This window comes from Lissotriton vulgaris, chromosome 6 (assembly GCF_964263255.1).
Source record: "Lissotriton vulgaris chromosome 6, aLisVul1.2, whole genome shotgun sequence".
Classification (NCBI taxonomy): domain Eukaryota; kingdom Metazoa; phylum Chordata; class Amphibia; order Caudata; family Salamandridae; genus Lissotriton; species Lissotriton vulgaris.
The window spans coordinates 252,076,243-252,094,293 of NC_141694.1; the positions used below are offsets into that span (position 1 = coordinate 252,076,243).

At 48.3% G+C, this 18,051-nt stretch overlaps 1 protein-coding gene across 2 annotated transcripts in view; it reads left to right on the forward strand.

Annotated features, from left to right (window-relative positions):
- The window catches only part of PUM2 (pumilio RNA binding family member 2), a 755,055-nt gene that overhangs the window by 113,592 nt on the left and 623,412 nt on the right, over positions 1 to 18,051 (forward strand). For both annotated transcript variants that reach the window (XM_086926282.1, XM_086926283.1), the window contains exons 4-5: positions 1,790 to 1,977; positions 16,882 to 17,054. In XM_086926282.1, the coding sequence (XP_086782408.1) occupies positions 1,790 to 1,977; positions 16,882 to 17,054 (361 nt within the window). The remainder of the gene's footprint in view (positions 1 to 1,789; positions 1,978 to 16,881; positions 17,055 to 18,051) is intronic.

Here is an 18,051-nt window from a genome sequence, read left to right on the forward strand (position 1 = left end):
ATCAGCCTTCTTTGTTCAAGTCCCCCATTGTAAACAGATTCTTTAAGGGCATCACTCATATGTTCCCTTCTGTTCCTTTCGTGATGCCCCAGTGGGACTTGAACCTGGTTCTAACTTTCTTGATGTGCGCTCCCTTTTAGCTGCTTCATAACTGTCCTCTCCGTCTTCTTACACTTAAGACTGCTTTCATGGTTGCCATCACCTCTGCCAGGAGAGTGAGTGAGCTCCAGGCTCTTTCCTCTAAACCTCCTTTCCTTTCTGTCCATCCGGACAAGGTTGTGTTGCGGGCAAAACCCTCTTTCCTGCCCAAGGTAGTCAGTCTTCCACATCGGGCAGTCCATCACCTTGCCCACCTTCTTTCCGCCTTTGAAAGAGGAAGAGAGGCTCCACCGTCTGGACCCAAAACGTGCGCTCTCTTACTATCTGGATCGCACACGCCAGTTCCAGGTGGATGACCAACTCTTTGTTGGTTACGTGGGCGCGAAGAAAGGACGGGCGGTGCACAAGCGGACCATCTCTCGGTGGATCGTGTTGTGCATCCAAGCGTGTTACTCTTTGGCTAAGAAGGAACCTCCTGTTGGGCTGAGGGCCCACTCCACTCTGGCCACGGCGACTACTACTGCCCTGGGCCGAGGAGTCCCCTTGCAGGACATCTGTCAGGCAGCTACGTGGGCCTCGCTGCACATGTTCGCAAGACACTACTGCCTGGACAGCCATGTCCGGAGGGATGGCTTCTTTGGCCGTTCCGTCCTCCAGGACTTTCTGGTGTGATTATTGGTTCGCAGACCCACCACCGGGGTTGGTATTGCTGGGGTATCTATTGTAAGGTAAGGAATCTATCACGGACTTGTCTCTTTCAGATGCACAAGTTACTACTTGTGTAACAATATATCTGTAAGAGACATTAGTTAGTGATAGATTCCTTACCGACCCACCCATCCTCCCCGTTCTTCGAACCGATATCTAGGGTTAAGGTCATCCCCTTTCAGGGCCCTAGTTTCATGGCACCAGTGTTGGTTCTATCATGGCTCTGTGTATCTGGCACGGAAAAGCTGTGTGTAAGAATAGACGTCAGCGCGAGAGGGCGGCTTCGAAGTACTCCGGTGACGTCATTCCGCTGCTAACGACGCCGACGACTGACTCGGAGCCGCGGATGACGCCTACCGACGCGCAGGGGTATTGCTACGCAAACGTTTCCGGATCCAGTCTGACGCCTGGGGATATTCGAAGGTAAGGAATCTATCACTAACTAATGTCTCTTACTAATACTGATACTAATGTATCGTTTCACAAGTAGTAACTTGTGCGACTAGCTCTTGTGAAACCTATTTCCTAATTTACTATTATTCTTAATTACTGTGACTTGTTGTGGCAACTAATTTCCTGTATAGTTTACATGATCTTTCAAAAGACATCTCTTGAAGAAAACACTGTTACCAGCACTTGTTTGAAGCAAATAATTTCACTTGGATAAAACAAAACATTCAAAAACTAAAAGCTATGTAGTTGAATAAGAGTTAAATAGTGTTATATAAAACATAACTCACCAGTGGAAAGGTGCAGGAATAAGGCTATGGTTAGAATAAATGGGACTTGTGCTGTGAAGCTCCTTTGTCTGAATATTAAATACTTAAAATGAATATTAAGAACAGGTTTTGCATATTTTCTGATAGATTCTGTTTTGTGGCATTTTAAAACAACTCTATTATTGATCTGTCTCATTGGCTATTTCTATTGAATTGTAATTGCTTTGAAATCCCTTGTGTTCTTTGTTTCTTCAACTCTCAAGACCATTCAATGTCCCAACCTATTATGGTACAAAGAAGGCCTGGGCCCGGATTCCACGGAAACAGTGATGTGAACACTGTCCTTTCACCTCGATCTGAAAGCGGTGGCCTTGGAGTGAGCATGGTCGAATATGTATTAAGTTCTTCACCAGCAGATAAACAGGACTCACGGTTTAGGAAAGGAGCCTATGTGAGTATATTTTTTAAGGGTGATTTTATAAGCAGAGTCCTCATTGAATGCGGATATTCTATACTGATGCGCATGAAAGTAGTGATTTAACTAAAACCTGAGTATGTATTTTATTTTTTTCATTTTCTACTGGAACATTAAACCGGTTGGATACAACATTATATTAAGCATACGTTGAGGAAGTGAATGCACCTTTGTCCCAATAGGCCCTTCATGGGCCCTCATCCATTCTTCCTCATCCTTTGATGTCAAATTAAATTGAATAAATGGCTCTTAAACAAAACGCTCCTAGCTAAAAGATCTTGTATTCTTCAAATAAATCACCCCCCTCCTCTCACTAGCCAATCTCTGAAACCAATCTTGGATAAAACCAGCAAAAAATAAGCATAAAATATAGGATAGGAGCAATGTGAGCAGTCATGCTGCTGAACCCTTTAACTACCTTGATACAGACTAATTTAATGTATTTTTATGTTCTATCATATTGGGCATCAACTGATTCCCTTCATTGGTCAATATGGTTGGAGGCAAGAGCAGTAAAGCTGGAGGCTTCCACAAGAAGCACATGTTTCGGTTTTTAGTGCTTTGAGCACAAGTGTGCCTTGTCAGGGAAACAATCTTGTATATATGTACAAAATAGTGGGACAAGTACTGTAAAATGTTACTCAGTTTGAGGCTATGCCCTTCACTAGGGTACATGAGAGATTTCATGACCCATCTCTGAAACACTTAGCAAAAGTATTATATTATCTAGAATGAATACACAGGTATTTTTTTTTTTGGAAAACCTTTATTGTAGCATTAGGTAAAAATACAAGTATGGGCCTACAACCGCGGGGGCCGGCCGCTAGACAAATTAAAATCTCCGATATCACAGCATGACACAGCTCTTAAGCCGACAACCCAAAGGTACGGCAGCGATCCAGGATAAGACTTGTATTAGAATGCACAACTGGGTTCCAGGAGGAGACAGAGGTTTCATTTTATATTTTATAAGAGAGGATCAGGTGCCATACAATCAAACAGAATGCGGGGGACAGGGTAAGAAACAGGATATGCATGTAATAACCACTATAATGGAGAATTGGCGCCAGAGCATATACATCGGTACAAAAGAACACACAATATACATTCCATGTTGCGCCAATACTCGGAGCCTGCCCACCCAGGAATCAGGATATCATAAGAGCATAAGCACGAAATACAAGCACACGATAAGAATCCGAATGATTCGTAGCTATACTGATCCTTAAGAAAAGAGAGAGAAAGAAAGGCCATAGAAAATAAAAAGGGCAAAATAACCCCCCCCCCTCCAGCCCCCCACCCTGCACCCCTGCAAATGGCCACAGCCTGTCCCCACTAGCAGCGTGCCTGTCGCCCCTAATAACTAAAACCCCCAAAGGTAGGAGAAAAAGCGGAGGAGGGCATATCCATGTGTACTCCCAGCCCCTTTAGACCCCCGCCTGAAACAGCCACCCCCTATCACTAAAAGACAAGTTTATTACAACAATATAGAAGAAATTAGAGGGTACCGTGAGACACCGCCCAGCCTCTTAGAGCAAACAGTTGCTGGTCCAACACTTTAGGAAGCCACGCTAACCCTTCCTGACCCAGTCTATCTCAACCTTGGCCCTTCCGAACCAGGACATGAACCCCTTCCAGCGAGACCCAAAGGCACACAAAGAAGCAATAAAGAAGAAGAGTCATCAGAAATCAGCCCATGGCTACCGGCAGGCAGTGAGTCCACAGGAACTCTAGACGCAGACGAACTCTTCCTCCTAGTTGAACAGTCCCAATGCGTCTTGCACAGGAGTCATGGTGTCACCAGGAAAGGAGAAGAGGACCACAGAATGAATTGAAAGTCACAAACAAAAGTCTCCACGAGGGGAACGCTTGACGATATCTCCAAAGCCGGTGGTGGTGGAAGGTTCAGCAATACCATGACATCCTCAGGAACACCGTTTCCCAGGGCACCATCCGATGGTTCCAATACTTGTTTCCTCCCGGGGCGCTCGCACGGAGTCAAAATGGCCGCGATATGAATGGCTGCAGAATCCTGTTCCAACAATAAGGCTGGGCCCGGTTCCACCCGGAGCATCTCAGATAGGCGCGTGTCCAATTTGCTCAACAAAGTATCCACATGTGAGCGAAATGCCCAAAGTTCTGCCAGTATTGACCTCAGCGATGTCTCATGCACCGTTCGATCCATATTCTCATGCCCTATATCAGTCACAATCACCTCCCCGGGTGAATCTGGCATCCACTGGGGGGACAGACAGGACCACGAACGTGCAAATGCGAAGGGTGACCAGTCTTTGTCTGCAGCCACGGTCAACCCAGTTAAGGCCGCAGGCCAGAGACCCCGAACCACCGAACCCCGGCGGGCGCAAACCGGGTCCGCAGGACTGGGGCCCCCACCGGCAGCAGGCAGACTCACCCCTCGGTCGATGCTGAGCAATGAAAACAATCGCTGCCAAATTCGGGCTGAATTAGAGCCTCCACTCCGGTCGACCGGACCCAGCCCGATTCTCCTGGCCGATGTTGTTGCACTACAGCCCGGCTGTGAAAGTACTCCAGGCCCCGGCTTCACCGCTGGAGTAGGCCGCAAATTTCAACTCAATGGAACTTCGTCAAACAAGCCGATGTAAGTTTCCGGATTTCACCATCGGAGTGTGGAACAGTTCATGCACTCAGAGACTAGGTGTAAAGTCAGGATAATATACAGGATATCGTGCGGGTTACGGAGGTCGGTGTAGCCGGGAGCCTAAGCAGCCATCTTGCTTGCTGACGTAGCTCCGACTCCGAATCCACAGGTATTGATAAACTTGACACAAGCAACGAACATAATTGAGGGATAAAGGAGCCGTACCTTTAGTTGGATAAGCAGCAGGCATCTGAGTAATGAATAGCACATCTTGTCCTCCATATGAAAATTACCATTTAGCAGCGTGAATCTTTCTGGATTCACTATGCTGTGCATTAATCCGCGGTCTTGTGGTTGGGTCCGGATTCGTAGTCTCTTTTTTTTTTTTTTTCTTTTCTTTCGTAGCCCAGGTGGGCGTCGACGTCCCACCTTTGGTGTATTTCCGGTTGTAGGAAGGTACCTCCTGACTATGGTTGCCCCCAACTTTTTGCCCTGTGTTTTAGCTTGTTTTGGACATAGTCGACCTGGGACCCTGCCAATCAGGACCCCAGGCCTACTGCTCTCTCTTTAAAATGGATTCCATGTACCCTAGGTACATTTCCAATTGGTACTGGGCCACCCTATCAGACCCTGTAACTCAGACCATGGGTGTACCCAGGGCTGCCAGGGGCTGCAGCATGTATTATGCCACCCCTGGCTGGCCTCCTAAATTTGACACAACTGGCTGCATGACAGCTGGGGCAAAGTCGTGTAATCACCCTTTGCTGTAGATATAGTATACCTATATCTAACCCTAAAATGGACACACAGATTCCTATCAGTCACTCCTATGGCAGGCCTTAACAATCCTGAAGGCAGAGTGCTTGGAATCGTGTGAGATGGTGCTCTGGCATGAGCTGAGCCTGTCTGCAGCTTGCGGAACCAAGTCCTAATAGCTGTTCCATGATAACGCATACCATATACTCTTAAGTGCATTATAATCCTCGCGGTTAAATGCTAACTTTGGTATTGCTTTATCAAAACATGTCGAGTAAGGTGTCATACGAATTGGAATACTAACCCCTCGCCAATTCTGGCGACGGGGTTAGCATTCCACCCTTCTAGAGGGACACGACATGTATGTAACTGTGAACCCCGGTTAAAGTTAAATGAAGCCTCAGCTCCACAAAATGGATGCTGCCACCACAGACACGAGTCTGACCCCCTGCAGCTGGGAGACCTTCCAGCGAGGGGAGCCTGGACAAAGGGTTTCCTGTCACCGGCGGTGCTAGCACCGTCCCAGACATGGTTTTGTGTATCCTGGGTAGGCAGGGCTTTACAGGAAGGTGACTGCTGAGTGGCACCCCGGTGCTCACTACGCATAGGCCGGTCAGAACCAGTTCCAGGGGCACACCAGCCCCTGGCCTGAGGAAAGTCCGGCATGGCAGAGGGGTGTAACCACCCCCCTCCTAGTATAGGCAGGACCTAGTCACAGGGTCAGCCCCCTTTTTTAGTATAAAGATAGGAGCGAGCCCCCTGTTAAAATAAGATCATCTTTAGAATCAAGACACGACTTTCTGCGAAAGACATCAAGATTTCCTTCTTCAAGATTCTCCCTTGTGGCTAAGGAGTAGTCACCCTGCATCAAGCGGGCACCATCCTAAGAACACTGCGGTCTGCTGCAAGTCCTTCTTCACGAATCCGACGACCCAGCTCGACGAGACCCGGCTTCCCTGGCACCTCTGACCTCTACTCACCTCTACAGCAAAGCTGAGAACTGTGAGTGCGACGAGACCTCGAGGGACCGACGATCGCCAAGACTGCACGACTTCTTTGCAACAAGCCCACCGTGTGCTCCACTGGTGAGTGCTTTGGGGTCAGAGAAGCCCCAACCCTGAGCAGCTCCAGCACCGAAGATCAGCCCTCCAGCATCTCCACGATCTGCGTGGGGCCCTTCTGCTTTTGCGTGCTCACCGCGCTGTGTGGCTACTAGCCGGCTGGCTTGTTGCCTTCTACACGACGCCCGACGACATCACTGCTGCTGGTCTGGTTGCTCCAGACTGGCCCTTGCTTCCTTCTTCAAGAGAGGCACCCCGGACCCTCCTGGTCCACTCCAGACGCCATTTTGAGTCCACCGCGTGGGCTTGAATTTGCCAAGGCTTTGTTGCCCAATCCTGGGTCCAGCGACGCCGACAGCTTCAATCTTCGTGGGACAGCTCGCTCCTCCATCCTGGTCGCCGACAACGCCTCCTGGTCCGTGAGATCTGCGAGCACAGCGTCACCCACTCACCTAGTCGAGGTGACTACCATCCGGTGCCCTCCTGGTGCCACCTGACTACTGGCTAGTAGTCTCGAACTTGGTCCCCTCTGCTTTCAGGTGTCATCTTCCTTCGATCCAGGCTTGGATCCATCGAACTTTCTTCACTGGTCGCCTGCCAGCAACTTCTTTCTTCCAGGCTCCTGGTCAGTCTACGAGGATTCCCGACGTCTTTTGAGACCTATGCAGCTGCAGCCCCTGGGCTAGGTAACTTCGGCATTTCGGTGCCCCAGCATAGCCTCACTATCCAAGGGTCAGAATCCACTTTCGTTTTCCTCCTACCAGGTCGGGTTCGCCCGAGAACACTAACTTTGTAATTTCTAGCTACCATAGACTTTGTCCCGCATCACGCGTGAGAGTGCACACTCTGCACCCGAGTCCCCTGAGTCTCCTAGAAGTAATCTGAAGATTCTATATTCAAGATCTAGCGATTCCAAAGCCTATTAGTACTGTACTTACCTGCTAGTAATTTCGCATTCCACTTTCAGAGTATATGGTTTTCCGTGCCCCTCGGGCATTTGTATATACTGTGCTAACTTAAGTATTTTCGTAAGAGTTTTGTTTTGTGCTTAGTACCCTGTCCTCATAAAGAGTACAGGGCTGTTGTGAATCTTAATAAATAACTTGTTTATTTTCATAACACTTGTGTGGTGTCCTTTCACTGGGTATTCAAGGGGTATATGTGTGGTATAACAGCTGGCTTAACACGCCCTCTCAAGTCTTTAGCCTTAGACTGCTCCTATCCACGCTACTAGGATAGCTGGTCTATAAGGTTGACTTACAACCAATCGTCAATAAGGGTTGCTGGACTGATGCATAGTGTTCACTAGAATAGTGAGCACTGCATATCAGGCCACCTTCTCACACCGGTGACGTCGGCACGCTTCCTGCGGAAGCTCCCACTCCTGGGCGCCATCTTCAGATTCTTTTTTCTGCGGTTGGGTCTGGCTCGTTCCCGAAAAGGCTCCAGACCTTTTTGGAGAAAGAAGAAGAAAATACGCACTTTTTGCAAGAAAAGAGATTGAGAAGACTACAGGAGCCTACTTCATCGAAGAGGACGACTAAGGAGAAGAAGAACTTCAAGAACTTCGACGTCCATTGGAGAATGCAAGCTCAGGGGGGCTCCCTGAACGCATGAGATGGACAACACTCCTTTCAAATTCTGCCGTAACTGCCACCACAAGTACGCTCAGAAGGACCAGCTCCCGGTCTGCAACCTTTGCCTACCGGTCGACCATGAGAGCGAGGACTGCAACGCCTGCTCCGCCTTCACGCCGAAGACTCTTCGAGTGAGAAAGAGACAGAGGATAGTCAACGCCACCATGGAGGGCAAGGGACAGCCACCGTCCCTTCGAGACCTGGGGCTATCATCGGAAGAGGAGGACAACGCCGCCGCCGAAGACGACGGCTACACCGTCGTGGAGACCGATATTACGAAGACTCCAAAGAAGGTAGGAGACTCTACGGCCCCTAAGGCACACAGAGACCCCGAGTCTCGAAAAATTGAGGGCAAAACCTCGAAAGCGCAGACGCCGAAAACTTCAGCGTCCGCGGCTACACCAAGGCACAGCAGATCCTCTGAGAAGGACTCCCAGGCGCCGAAAGCTGGAGAACAGCAGAACACATCGAAAATCGTCCCCGAAAAGGAACGTTCGACACCGAGGGAAAGGGACCCGAAGGGCGCTTCAGCGTCGACGAAGGACCCGAGCGCCAGCTTGGCACCGAAACCTTCGACGACGAAATTCGGCTCGGCGCCGAATAGAGCGTCCGATCCATTCGACGCAGACCACGCGAACGAACTAAAGAAAAAGAAAAGATGCCTCGAGGCAGAGATGGAAAACATCCTGCAATGGAAAAAGGATTTCGACGCCAGGATGAAGGAATATAAAATCCCGACGAAACCTAGGGTACAGGTGGTCGAGGAAACTGAGGAGGAGTACTACGACGTCGAAGGACAGTCTGGGGCGTCGAGACCTTCGACAACCAAGAAGAGGAGGAGGTCTCCTACTACGAGTATGAATGAGACGATGACAGCAGGACACTCCTCGGGTCTGCATCTTTGGAGACTCAGGAAGTAGACTGGCAGGACGTCAACACCGAAAGTCCAAAGGAAGCCTTCGACACGTATCCCTCGAGGCCCTCGCTGCCAGATGACATCGGAGTCTACAACACAGTCATCAGGAATGTGGCTGCAGTTTTCAAGGTAAAACTCGACTAAGAAAAGCAGAAAGCAGACTTCCTTCTCGAGACACAAACAAGGAGCCAGTTCCTGCCCATGCTCGAAAGTGTCATGGCACAGGGAAAAGAGGCTTTCAAGGAACCAGCTACATGCAAAGCAGTCACTCCCAGGACAGAGAAAAAGTATAAACATTCCTCCAAGGACCCACCCTACATTCAGGGATCGGTCTCAGCAGACTTCATCATCGCAGCCACGGCAGGAAAGAGGGCCAATGTGCCTACCACTTCTGGGTCACCTCCAGACAAAGAAAGCAAGAGGATGGACCTGGTGGGGAGAAGAATTGAACAGAATGCTGCAATGCACTGGCGCATGGCAAATTCCAATGCACAGCTCAACAGGCACCAATACCAGATCCTAGAAGAGCTGGGCCAGTTAATAAAGAACATGCCACAGGAATTCAAGCAAACAGCTGAAAACCTTGTCGAAGAGGGGAAGAATGTAGCCAATTCTTGCCTCAAGACTGCCCTGGACGGAGCAGACACCTAAAGCAGGCTCGTGATGATGGGCATCAGGGAGAGAAGACAGGCCTGGTTCAGGATTTCGGGCTTCAAGCCAGAAGTACAGCACAGCATCCTCAACGGAGAAACGCTGTTCGGGGCCCCAGTTGACGAGAAACTCAGGCAACTGAAAAAGGATAACGAGACTGCAAGATCCATGGGGGCATTACAGTTCAGAGGTACTAAAAGTGGCACCCCGTCACGAAGACCTAACGGGAGGGGAGGAAACCAGACGGACATCACACCAGGTGTTCCAGCAAGCCCACCAAGCAGACGCCCAGACACAGCAGGGGCAGCAAAAACAGTCCTGACAGTACCAATCAAGAGGCCAGTCCTTTCGCAGGAGAGGGAATGGACGTGGGCAAAATAAGAGAGGGGGACAACAGCCCGCCTCTAAGTGACTTAATAAAACTCCATGTGCCCACCCGAGCAAAAACTCCCAGGGTGGAGCAGAAACACATCGGACAGGAGTTACACGAACTAGACACCTCAGTACATGTAAGACCAGTGGGAGGAAGACTGAAACACTTCTTCAGGGAGTGGAAGAGTAGAACATCAGACCAATGGGTACTCAACATCATACAGTACGGGTACTGCATAGAGTTGGAGGGAAAGCCAACGGACAGGAAGCCAAAAAGAAGGCCACTAGCAAGGAAAGACCTAGAGCTCCTTCGGGAGGAAGCAAAGGAGCTCCTGCAAAAACAAGCCATAGAGGCAGTACCTTACATGGAAAGGAACAAGGGCATATACTCCACATACTTCCTGGTACCAAAGGTGGACAAAACTATGAGACCCATCCTGGACCTAAGATTCTTAAACAAGTTCGTAAGAACGCAGAGATTCAAGATGACCTCCCTACAAGAGGTACTTCCTCAATTGCAAGGCGGGGACTTTATGGTCACCATAGACCAAAAAGATGCCTACCTGCACATGCCAACGAACAGGGGCCACAAACACCTCCTCAGATTCATCATCGGGAAGACCACTACCAGTTCACAACCCTGGTGTTCGCGCTCAAATCGGCACCAAGGGTTTTCACAAAATGCCTCGCAACAGTCGCAGCACACCTACGAAGGGAAGGGATACACGTTTACCCTTACCTGGACGACTGGCTGATCAAAGCAAGCTCATACAAGACGTGCAAGCAGCACGCACAGAGGGTGACCAGCACACTGATGAACCTAGGATTCTCCATCCATTGGGGAAAATCCTCCCTGGAACCAGAACACACAAAAATCTTCCTGGGAGGACAGATCGACAACTTACAGAGCAAGGTGTTCCCCAGCAAAAAGTGAAGGATAGCGCTCGTGAGGGAGACGCAGCTCTACCAGAAGGGGCAAGCTCGATCAGTGAGGACAGCGAGCAAAATCATGGCCATGATGGTATCATGCATACACCTAGTGCCAAACGTGCTGCTCCACAGGAGACCTTTACAGGAATGGCTACAGGAGCAATGGTCACAAGCTACAGGTCGTTGGGAGGATCTAGTGGTTGTTACACACGCAGTGCAGAAAGAGATGGCATGGTGGAACATGGGGAACATAACAAGGGGGAAGCCTCTGACGCAACAAACGCCAACAGTGACCATTACCACAGACGCGTCCCAGAGGGGATGGGGTGCTCACATGGAGAAACTCAAAGTAAGAGGCCTGTGGACACCAGCAGATGCGGTCAGACACATCAATTACCTAGAGTTGAAGACCAAACAAAATTGTACAACCAGAGAGTGTTGATCCAGACAGACAACACAACAGCGATGTTTTAAATCAACAAGCAGGGGGGGACACAATCAGCCCCACTTTCTAAACTAGCGCAGGAGATATGGAGATGGGCCATCCCACGCGAGATAGACCTGCTAGCCATACATCTACCAGGAAAGAACAATGTAGAACCAGACTGGCTCAGCAGACAGACATCGGCATCCCACGTGTGGGAACTCAATGCCCAAGAGACGAGAAGGCTCTTCGACAGGTGGGGGCCACCGTCGGTAGACCTATTTGCAACACGCCAGAATGCAAAATGCCAAAACTTCGCATCCAGACTGTAGGAAGGTGGATATCTGACTATGGTTACCCCCAAACTTTTTGCCTGGTGTTTTGCTGGTTTTTGACATAGTTGGCCTGGAATCCTGCTATTCAGGGCCCCAGGCTAATTGCTCTCTCCTTAAAATGGACTCCATGTACCTTAGGTGCATACACAATTGGAACTGGTTCACCTTATAGGCCCCTGTAACAGTGTACCATAGGTACCCAGGGCATAGGTGTAGCCAAGGCTTACCAGGGGCTGCAGCATGTATTGTGCCACCCCTGGCCTGGCCTCCATATTTGACACAACTGGCTGATCACTCAGCTGGGGTAAGTTGGTGTAATCACATCTTACTTAGATATAGTATCTCCATATCTAACCTAACTGGACACATAGTAACCTATAATTCCCTCCTATGGCAGGCCCTAACAATCCTGGAGGCAGAGTGCTTGGTTTCATGTGAGATGGTGCTCTAGCATGAGCTGAGCCTGTCTGCAGCTGTCGGGAACATCTCCCTTAGCTGTTCCGGGACATTGCCATACCACATACTCTTAAGTGCATTATAATACTCGCGGTTATATGCTAACTTTGGTTTGGCTTTATCAAAACATGTCGAGTAAGGTGTCATACGATTTGGAATACTATCCCCTCGACAGTTCTGTCGACGGGGATCGCATTCCACCCTTCTAGAGGGACACGACATGTACATAACCTGAATCCCTGTTAAAGTTAAACTCGAGCCTCAGCATCACAAAATGGATGCTGCCACCACAGACACAAGTCTGACCTCCTGCTGCTGGGAGTCCTTCCAGCGAGGGACGCTTGGACAAAGGGTTTCCTGCCTTGGGAGGTGCGAGCACCACCCCAGATAGGATTTTGTGTATTGGGTAGGACAGGACTGAATAGAAACAGACATGTCCGGGGCACACAAGGTGTCCTCGTGCATAAGCCAGTCCAAACCGGTGCTGGGGCTTTCCAGCCCCAGTCCTGGCGCGGAGCTGGACAAAGGAAAGGGGGTGTAACTGCCCCTTCCTGGTCCCACCCAGAGGAGGGACCTAGCAGGTGATCCACGCCTCAGATTGGGAATAAGAGTTGGAGCAGTGCCATAGCACCTCAGATCATCCTGAATCAACTTGAAACTAAGAAGACGACTAGACTTCGACATTCTGCTGCACAGAAGACTGAAGAGCATCTCCCTTGTGGCCTAGGAGTGGCCACCCTGTGAACACAGGCACCATCCAGCAACTCGACGTCTGCTTTGCCGCCGCCTCCTGCCCGAGCCCAGAGCCTGACGACACCCAGACTCCCAGACTTCTCACAGCCCGATCCACAGTCCCCGCAAAGAAGGGACCCGTGGAGGCACCGAGAGACGTGGGACCGGACATCTTGAAAGACCCCCGAGAAGCTGACTGCGCAGCACCCGAGGCACCCTCGACGCTGTGCTTTGGGAATATAGAAGCCCCACAACCGAGCAACCCTTTCACCGAAGATCAGTCCCCCAGCATCTTCACGAACTGCGTGGGGCCCTTTTGCATCGTGGCACTCGACGCGCCATCCCGGCCACTTGGCACATGGTCAGCGGCCATCTTGGCGACGAAACCTACAATTTACACTGCGGGTCTGGTTGCTCCAGACTTGCCCTCGCTCCTGTAAAAAGGAGCACCCGCTCTGACCTTGCTGGTCCGAGTGAGAAGTTTGCATCGATTCCTGCGTGGCTTGCATTAGCCAAGGCCTGTTTGCTCCGATCAAGAAGCCGACACCGCCAACAGCTAGAGCCTTTGTGGGACAGCTCGTGACCAACGCCTGGACGTCCTTGACCTCTTAGTGTCCACGTGGCTGCAGAGACAATCTTCACCTCATCGCCTGTTTGCACCCGACATCGACTGGTTCCATCCTGGTTCCACGGTAGTCACTGGCTAGTGACTTTGAACATTGTCCCCTCTGCTTTCAGGTCTTCACCACTTCAGATCCACCCTTGGATCCACCGGAACTCTTCTCGACGCCTGCAGAATCTTCAGCTCCAAGCACCAACCCGACACTACTTCGCACCTGTGCACCCGCTTCCTGTGGGTGAGGTAACTCAGCAACACCGGTGTTACTACACTGGTACACACCTCTAGTGCCTAGGCCTAAAGTTTTGTCCTTCTAGGTCAGCCGGAAGGTTCCTTAAACACTAACTTTGTAACTTTTATGCACCATTGACATTACATTGGTATATGCGTACACTTTCCGCACTGCACCCGAGTCCCGCGGGCCTTTCCCGACTTCTTCACTGTTAGTGTCGAACAGCTCCAGCGATTCCCAAGGCCCTAGGCCTACTTCCTTTCAGATAAGTGGTTCTTTTACCACTATTTTAGTATATGGTTTAGGTGGCCCCTAGGGCTTATCCATATTGTGCAACTTTTGTATATTTAAACTGTTTTGTTTTAACGTATTTGCTTCTGTGCTCGTAAAGAGTATAGGGGATTTTGTAGTAAATATATATATATTTTCAATATATATCTGTGTGGTGTCCTTTCATTTGGTATTCAAGGGGATTGTGTATGGTAAAACAGCTTGCTTCACATGCCTTTACAGAGTATAGCCTAAGACTGCTTTGTCCACGCTACTAGGATAGCTGGTCTATAAGGTTGACTTACAACCAATCATCATAAGGGTTGCTTGGCATGGTACAAGGTGATCACTAGAACTAGTGAGCATCATATACCAGGCCAACTTCTCACACAGACAGCCCGGGGAGGGCTCCCTGGGGAATGCCCTATGGATAGACTGGTCCAGGACATTTGTTTACGCTTTTCCCCCGATACCGCTGATACACAAGGTACTCAGCAAGTGCAGAGCGAGCAACATGACCCTGATACTGGTGGCACCGCAGTGGGCCAGGCAGAAATGGTACTCTCAGATCATGGAGATGACACAGAGTGCACCCCACAGATTCGGAAGAAGAAAGTACCTACTCTCCATGCAAAACGGAGAAGTGCTGCACCCAGAGCCAGAGAGCCTGAGCCTCGTAGCGTGGCTTCTGAGGACATAGAGTTTGCGCATTTGAAACTGCCAGAAAGCACCCCGAGGGTACTTCAGGAGGCACGAAGACCCAGCACACGGAAGTGCTACGTAGCGAAATAGAAGAGATTTACACTGTGGTGCAGGAGGGAAAAGCTATACAATAAGATGAAAAAGGACTCAACAGTGCTAAAGTACCTCACGCACCTGCTCGACAAAAATCTGAGCTCATCCTCACTGAGGTTTCACTTGGCAGCGATAGTCGCTTACACGAGAGGAGAAATGTGCAAGAGTTTCTTCACATCACAGGTCGTTAAGAGATTCCTGGAGGGAGCAAAGAGGATCGCACCGCCAAAGAGGGTGCCACCACCTGCATGGAACCTTAACCTAGTCCTAACGGAACTCATGAAGGAACCTTTCGAACCGATTCACAAGGGCTCCCTAGAAATGCTGACCATGAAAACCGCTTTCCTGGTAGCAATCACTTCATTGCGCAGAGTGAGCGAACAGCAGGCACTAACACTACAGGAACCCTACTTACAGATACACAGCGATAGGGTGGTGATGAGAACGGACCCACACTTCATGCCAAAGGTGGTGTCAAGGTTCCACTTGAATCAAACTATCCATATACCGAGTTACTTCCAAAAACCGGCAACAAGGGCTGAATACACTGCATTTAATATATGTAAGTCACCCCTACAGCAGGCCTTTGAGCCTTAAGGCAGGGTGCATTATATTTTATGTGAGGAAATATCTGCATGAGCAGATATGCCCCTGTTATATCTAGTTCTATTGCTAGATATTGCAAGTGAACAGGCAAGCCATCTTAAGGTATTTACTGGGCACTGGTAAATACTGAACTGAGTTCCACACAGCTGCATAATAGCTTTTCTGTAACCTCTGGTGTTTGATATGAAACACCACTTCTCTTATTAATAAACCCACACTGATTCCAATGATGGATTTATTTAAACATGCACTCAAACGGTAACTTAGATGTTCCCCCCCGACTCTTACTAATCCTGTAGTGGCCTGGCTGACTGGTCTTGTCCAGGCTGCCACCACAGATGGGTTTCTGACCCTCTATGAGCTGAGAGTCCCGCTCTTAGATGTCAGGAACAATGCCTGGTCTGGCAGGAGGTGTTTACACCTCTTCCAGCAGGAGGGCACGTGAATCCGCATATTCAGGCCAGAGGATTGAAAGCCTCTGCCACCTTTCATAAGTGAGCTGACCTCACCAGACCTGGAGGATGTAACCCCCTGTTCTGAGGCCCATTTGGCACCAGGACAGGTGGGAACGTAGCTAGTCAGGAGGTGTGTTGCACTGCCAGGCTGGACGCATCTTTAGGGGTGGGCAGCCTGAAGTGAACACGAGAAAGGATTCCACCATCTTGAGTGTGGTGGAATTACCAACTCTGACAAATATATATTTTACCATCAGAGTGTGAATGTATCATTGAAATCTGTCAGCTCTTCAGGCATGAGTGCAGATTAACTGGTTAAATAAATGCAGAAACATACACATTTCAGCTTAATTTTTTCACAAAACCTAAATTAAATATGGAAAAATGCAGGTAAAATTAGCAAAACATAAATATGGATAAATACAGACAGAAATTACAAAAATATAAATACATTAAAACCGGGAGCCCTAATTATAATTATAGCCCCTGTAGATCAATAAGGGTTGTCTGGACTCTGCACAGTGTACCTCATTTTGTGCACTATATAGAGAGCCAGCTTCCCACAGTATTCCACCATGAAATACAAATCTGCAACTCGTATACATTACATTCCTTGTACTTGTGTATGGCACACAACTGGCACCAGGTGTTTGCTTAGGTTTCCTCAAGACACTTGGTAAACATGCTAGCTGTACGCTTATCTCTGCTCCTCTCTTATTCAGAAATATAAGGTATTTGAGTGCATAATAAGCGCCTCTGGTCCTACTATTGAAATGTGTTGATTGAGCATACTAATGCGTCCGACAGAAGTCTCCTATTATCAATTTCTAAATACAAAGGTTTAATTAAAAACTGGATGAACTATTTGTGCCGATTCACCGTATTGTTAGTCAGTTTATTTCATTGTTTAGGACTTTTTAAGGTAACAAGTTATCCTTTAGCAGATGCACACTTTCTATTCAGACATGTTCTCAATGTGTAAAACTTTATACCACTGAATGTCATTTCTGCAGGGTACCAGAGATTCAGAGACAGAAGGACAAGAGAAAGTAGATCAAAAGAGTAAATCGTCTGCATTTGAGGAGGAACAAAGCAGAGATCTTAAGCAAGGAGATGATGAAGACCTTTCCAAAATAAACAGCAGAGGTTTACCAAATGGAATCGATGCAGAATGCAAGGATTTCAAGTGAGCATTAAGTTTCTCTTGGGCACACATTCTCATGACCTGTTTCTCATGAGGAACTTGCTTCTTTGTTGGTATTCACACACATTTGTTTGCAGCAACCATATTTTTGAGTCAGTTTTTAAAGGGCGCTGGTATTTAAAAAAACATTTTAGAATGTAAGAAAGTTATTGTAGAAGAGATTGGTTCTGCCAAATCAATCTAGTCTGTCTTCCTCCAGTTTACTATTGATGTTCAGTCCTTACAATGGTTTGAGCTACCCTTATGCTCCTTTATTACTTTTGCTGTTTTAGTCTCAAGTAAAAAGTTAATGCATTTATTTTCATCACCAATTCTAATAGTACATGCTTCTTTCACCACAGTTTTTTCTTGAAAAAGCTTTTCCAATTGTGTTCTTAATTCCTCTCTGCCTCATTTGATTACTTGGTATTTTTGGGGTACTTCTTTGCTGAGTTTGTGAGGACGGAGAAAATATGGACAATGTAATTTCATTGAGATAATTACCATTTTATTTTGTAATGTATCAGATGTAGGTATCCCAAGTCCCTAGTTAACAAATGTTGGACCTCGCCAGTGACTGTATCACAAGCATGTTTATAAGGGTCAGAGAAGGACATTTACACAGTGACATACAAAAGCCTGCCATCATTGTGTGATTTGTCAAATACGATCCAGTTACTGTATATCAAGAATACCTATTCAACTATTATCTGTGACCACAACAACCTAAGGATACTTTATTTATTTACTAAGAAAGAGACATCTCATAAAGAGTTTCATTATACTTTGCCACCTTGTTTCCATAAGCTCTCTACAACCCTTTCACAGCTTCCTTGGTATTTGCTTTAATGTCCATTTTTAGGTCTCGCCTGTCGATGCGCATGCGCATCGAGCAAGCGAGAGTATTGGGACTTATCCACTCTTTCCCCAACTTGCAAGGAATCGTGGCGATTCCTTGCAGTGCCCGTGACTTTTAAGCTCAATGCGCATGCGCATTGAG